At 36.8% G+C, this 4,466-nt stretch overlaps 1 protein-coding gene across 5 annotated transcripts in view; it reads left to right on the forward strand.

The window, feature by feature from the left end:
* LOC106954218 (uncharacterized) overlaps positions 1–2,167 on the forward strand; it is a 23,818-nt gene extending 21,651 nt beyond the window's left edge. For 4 of the 5 annotated variants that reach the window (XM_015043539.1, XM_015043538.1, XM_015043537.1 and 1 more), the window contains 2 exons: positions 513–1,329; positions 1,496–2,167. In XM_015043539.1, the coding sequence (XP_014899025.1) occupies positions 548–1,329; positions 1,496–1,730 (1,017 nt within the window). In that variant the 5' untranslated portion in view covers positions 513–547 and the 3' untranslated portion in view covers positions 1,731–2,167. Of the gene's footprint in view, positions 1–268; positions 337–512; positions 1,330–1,495 lie in introns of all 5 variants that reach the window. The other variant, XM_015043540.1, reaches the window with a different exon arrangement.
* The last annotated feature ends 2,299 nt before the right edge of the window (positions 2,168–4,466 follow it).

The raw sequence follows: 4,466 nt of genomic DNA on the forward strand, positions 1-4,466 counted from the left end.
TTGTAGAACTTATTGGAAACTCAAGACAGCCATAACATTATGATTTTTTACAAGTGTATGTACACTTTTGACCACAACTGTATGTGGAGATTCAGCTTCAGCTGTTTTCATTTTTGTTCTCCTTTCCTACTTCGCTCCAAATTATGTTATCTGTGAGAAGGATATTACAAAAATATATCTATAAAATACAATATTTGTTTTACTGTAGATTTGCTTAATCATAAAGTTTATAATTTTTAAAGCTGCTATCTCCTTTGACTGCCTTAAGATGAGACTACAACCATAGCTTTCCTCTTTAGTTGTAATGGATGACAACACCATGGAGAATGAAGCATGGTGAGATATTCCAAAACATTTTAGGCAGCAAATTTCACTTGCTTGTTTTAATGCTATAAAAAATGATTGTTGTTTTCCTTAAGTAATCACAGTAGTTATCAGATTGACCTTTACAGTTTCCTGATGTACTTTGTGTTGTTCCTGTCCATATTCAATTTCAATTCTTCTTTTTTTAGATTTCTCTTCTGTGATACAGTGACTCCCACTAACCATGAACAATGGAGCCAACATCAGAGTTTTATCCCAAAGGCAGAGTGACGCAAGCGTCAGTTCAAGTCTCCCTTTACCTCAGACCATGATGCCTCTGCCAAAGATGGATTCCAAACAGTACAGCAGCCTCCCCGTTCCCACAGTGCAGTATCAGCTCTCCTCCAGACGACAACTTGCATATTCTTCATCATCTGTTTCCTCAGATCCTGCAGACGTGGTGAGAGGCAAAGTTTTAAAAGCTAACCTAATGCAGCAAAAGATCGGTATGCATTCTAACAGAGGCCCAGTCGGTACAGAGCGAAGCGATGGAACATGTTCGGCATACAGCAGCCCTCAGGTTGCAAAAAGAGACGTTCCACGTTCCAAAGACACACTGGACCTGCGAAACAGTGTATTGACACACAAGGCTTTGAGAGACCTACAGCTAAGGAGAAACACCAATAAGAACTGGACTTTTGGAAAGAGTCGTCTAAGGAGTCTAGACAACGCACAAGAGGGGGACACCTTACTGAAGCACTCAGCTAACTTTTATCCAGACCGAGAACGAGATTGTTTCCTTTATACCAAAGGGACAAACGGGAATGAAAGATCACGTCCTTCTGCTGCTGGACAGGAGCACTTCCAAAGAGAAGTGAGGAACATCTCAAACCAGGACTTGGGAGGTTTTGTGGGAGATTTTCTTGGTAATAAACCAAAAGATTCTTACCAGAAGTTTAACATGAAACGAAGAGGGAGCGAGCCAGGAAAAATCAACATGGCTGCTGTTGCTCCATTTAGGTTCAGGTGAGGGCAGTATTTCACCTTTTTTTAAATTAGAATGATGAGCTCATATATTAAATTTTGGATTGAAATTTGATTTTAGCGCCTCCTAAGCCTTTAAATAAAGAAAGCTAAATATAGACTTATTTTATGATATGTTGTTTGAGCTGTTCTTTTTGTTTGACTACAGGTTTCAGGTCAGTGAGGATACAGATGCTACACTTGATGATCTGAGTGACTGCTCCTCTGATTCCATGGAGGTCTGCTGTGATGAGTTAGGTGAGTCTGATGCCTTTGGCAATTCATATTTGGGAATATTTGGCTCACTCAAGGTTATGAGGCAGAGGCAGTCTTTTACAAGAATCTGTGTGGTTTCAGAAATTTCACAGGTTTTCTCTAAGTTTTTTTCTTCTATTGAAAGGTAAAATGAATCCCTTGAAAAAGGAATACTTCTTCCCACAAATTAAAGTGATGTGTCTTTAAGGCCCTTCAGTACTATTATTACATATTGTTCTGCTATTGCAATTTTTCACTCAATTCAAAAATAGCAAGGGGAAATTTGAATATATGCATTGAAGAGTAAGTGTTGTAAATCTGCAAATGTGAAGCATCTGTGCTTTTAGAATAAAGTAGTCACTTCTGGAACTTCATTGGGGCAGCTTTTCTTAAATAGAGATAAAGGAGGAGAAATAAAGTAGGATGACCCTGGAATAAAACAAAAGAGACAACAAAAACCTTCATTGGTGGTTAAATTCACCTCCCAAAAGGAAAATTAGCCAGCGTTTTAATTGAGTGGTTTAGATCAAAGCCCATTTAAGTCAGAATTGCCTAGTCAATAAAATATATATGGCAGGTCTTAAAATTTGCTATTCACTGATGTTCTTCGAATTCTATTGTGAAGAAGACAATCCCATTCTATATACCTGCAAGGTGAGGATATATAGTTGTAATTGCAGTGAAATGTGGTTCTATTAGCATTGAGGTTGTGTGATACAATATGAAAATTTTCAAGGGCTATTTATACCCAAGTACGAACACTTGAAAATTCTTCTTAGATGTTCAAGGTACTTTCCCCATTCCTCTACTAATCCCAAAGAAGTTTATTAGAAGAAAACAAATAATTTTACACACTTCACTGAGGTCAGCCAGTTGGTTATGCAGAACACAGTTTTTCCATTTGTGTTTTATTGCATCCTGTAACACCCAAACTTTTACAAGGCTCACTGCTGACTGTTCAGCATGGCTGTTTTTCTCTCAATGTCTGCCTTCGACACACAGCCAAAGCTTCACGCTGGATGTGCTGTCTGTTTTGTCCATCAGGGTTTCCTAAAATACTCCACGTCTTTCTGCACTTAGAAATTAAAAAGAAGAAGAAAAAAAGAGAGTACTGGTAAATGGCAGATTTCTCAGAACCACAAGGCACTCTTAATGCAATATTTTCTTTTTGTCTTTTATATTGTTTGTTTGTTTTTGGCAGGGCTGAGAAAACATTAAAAGCTAAATATGAACCATGTTGCAACTCTGCAATCCACACAATTTACAAATCCAATTACAAATTCAGTTTGTATTTGTCTTGGTCAATACTTGCTAATGTTATTAAATGAATTCAAATCACAATTAGCCAAAGGACCTGAGACAATCCAATCAATTAAGTTTAATTATAAAAGGAGATTACAAGCCTACTGTAAATCAAGGAAATTGATTTAATGTTTGAGACCTCCCATAAAAGAATTAGCCAAAGGATAGATTTAGCATTTTACAGTGTTGCAAACCAACTGTAATTGGATCAAGCAACTATGATAACATTTTGAAAACTAAATGCAGTGGTTTACTTACAGTTTTCAAAATGGTTTTATAGTGGCTTGATCCAGTTATAGTTGGTTTGCAACATATATATACGTATATATATATTTATAGATATAGATAGATAGATAATTCAAATGTATACTGAGGTACTGTAGTTCTTGCCCAATTTAAAATAAAATGTTGCAGTATTAAAGCTGTGAGATATGCAAAGGTCTTATTGCAACAATAACATATTTTATAAACATCAATAAAACTTAAAACTTGATCGCAACAAGCTCTAAAAAGTTGTCATTGCCCTTATTCACAGTCTAATTAAATGAAACATAAAAATGTATTTTAATGAATTCCAGAATTGCAGACTGCAGTGTTTCAGGCTATCGCTTGTGTGTTGGTTTTTAGTGTGTGTAATCCATGGAGGAGAGGTTAGAAATGATGATCCTCTCTGCCATTTTGATGACTCCCTGCAGTAATTTCCTCCCACCCTGGGTTCTCTTGCTCTCCCCCCATGTAATTCCACCATAAAGAATGCTCTAAAATATATCTTCTGCAGATTCAGGTGATCTCTCTTGTGGTTGTAAAATGGTTTTAATGTACCAAAAAGCACTCTATAAGAGCAACAGTGTTTAAAAGATATGGATCATGTGTTAATTTGATCCATAGCTAGATAGATAGCTAGCTAGATAGATAGCTAGCTGGCTAGATAGATAGATAGATAGATAGATAGATAGATAGATAGATAGATAGATAGATAGATAGATTGATTGATTGATTGATTGATTGATTGATTGGGTATTGGGTTAATGTCCACAAATAACATGCTAACCTGTATGGCCTCTCAGGTGACGCAAAATTGCTGAATGTGTGTGTGCAACACCGTTGCTCTGGTGGAGTTTGTCTACTTGTCGATGCGTTCTCCTTTGTCATTAGAACTACATAAAGCATAATAGCATTTTTTTTTCTTTTAGGTTTGCATCACGTTATCATGTATTTTCTCATCAAGAACATATCTGTATAATCATGCATGTTTGAGAAATTTTTGGTATAGTCATTTGGGTTTGTAAAACTCTTGGTGGGACAAAGTGCTGCCTTTGAGGACATAGCTCCTCCTCAGAGTTTCCAAACGTCAGAGAGCACTCCTCCCCTTCTACTCCTCCACTAAGCTCCTTCAGACTAGCCAGCATTAATTAGAAAACACCTGGTGGAACTGAACATCTGCTGAGCTCATTATATAAACTATTACTCAGTCCAATGTTCCCATAAATTTTTATAGATGGTTAATAGAGGAATGTTAACTTGATGACGTGCTGAAGGCGGAGTGTTGGAAAGCACAAAAACTCTTTAAAGAGACAGAGGCC

Source organism: Poecilia latipinna, unplaced genomic scaffold, assembly GCF_001443285.1.
Source record: "Poecilia latipinna isolate Pla-1442-1.1 unplaced genomic scaffold, P_latipinna-1.0 Scaffold637, whole genome shotgun sequence".
In the NCBI taxonomy this organism is placed as follows: Eukaryota; Metazoa; Chordata; class Actinopteri; order Cyprinodontiformes; family Poeciliidae; genus Poecilia; species Poecilia latipinna.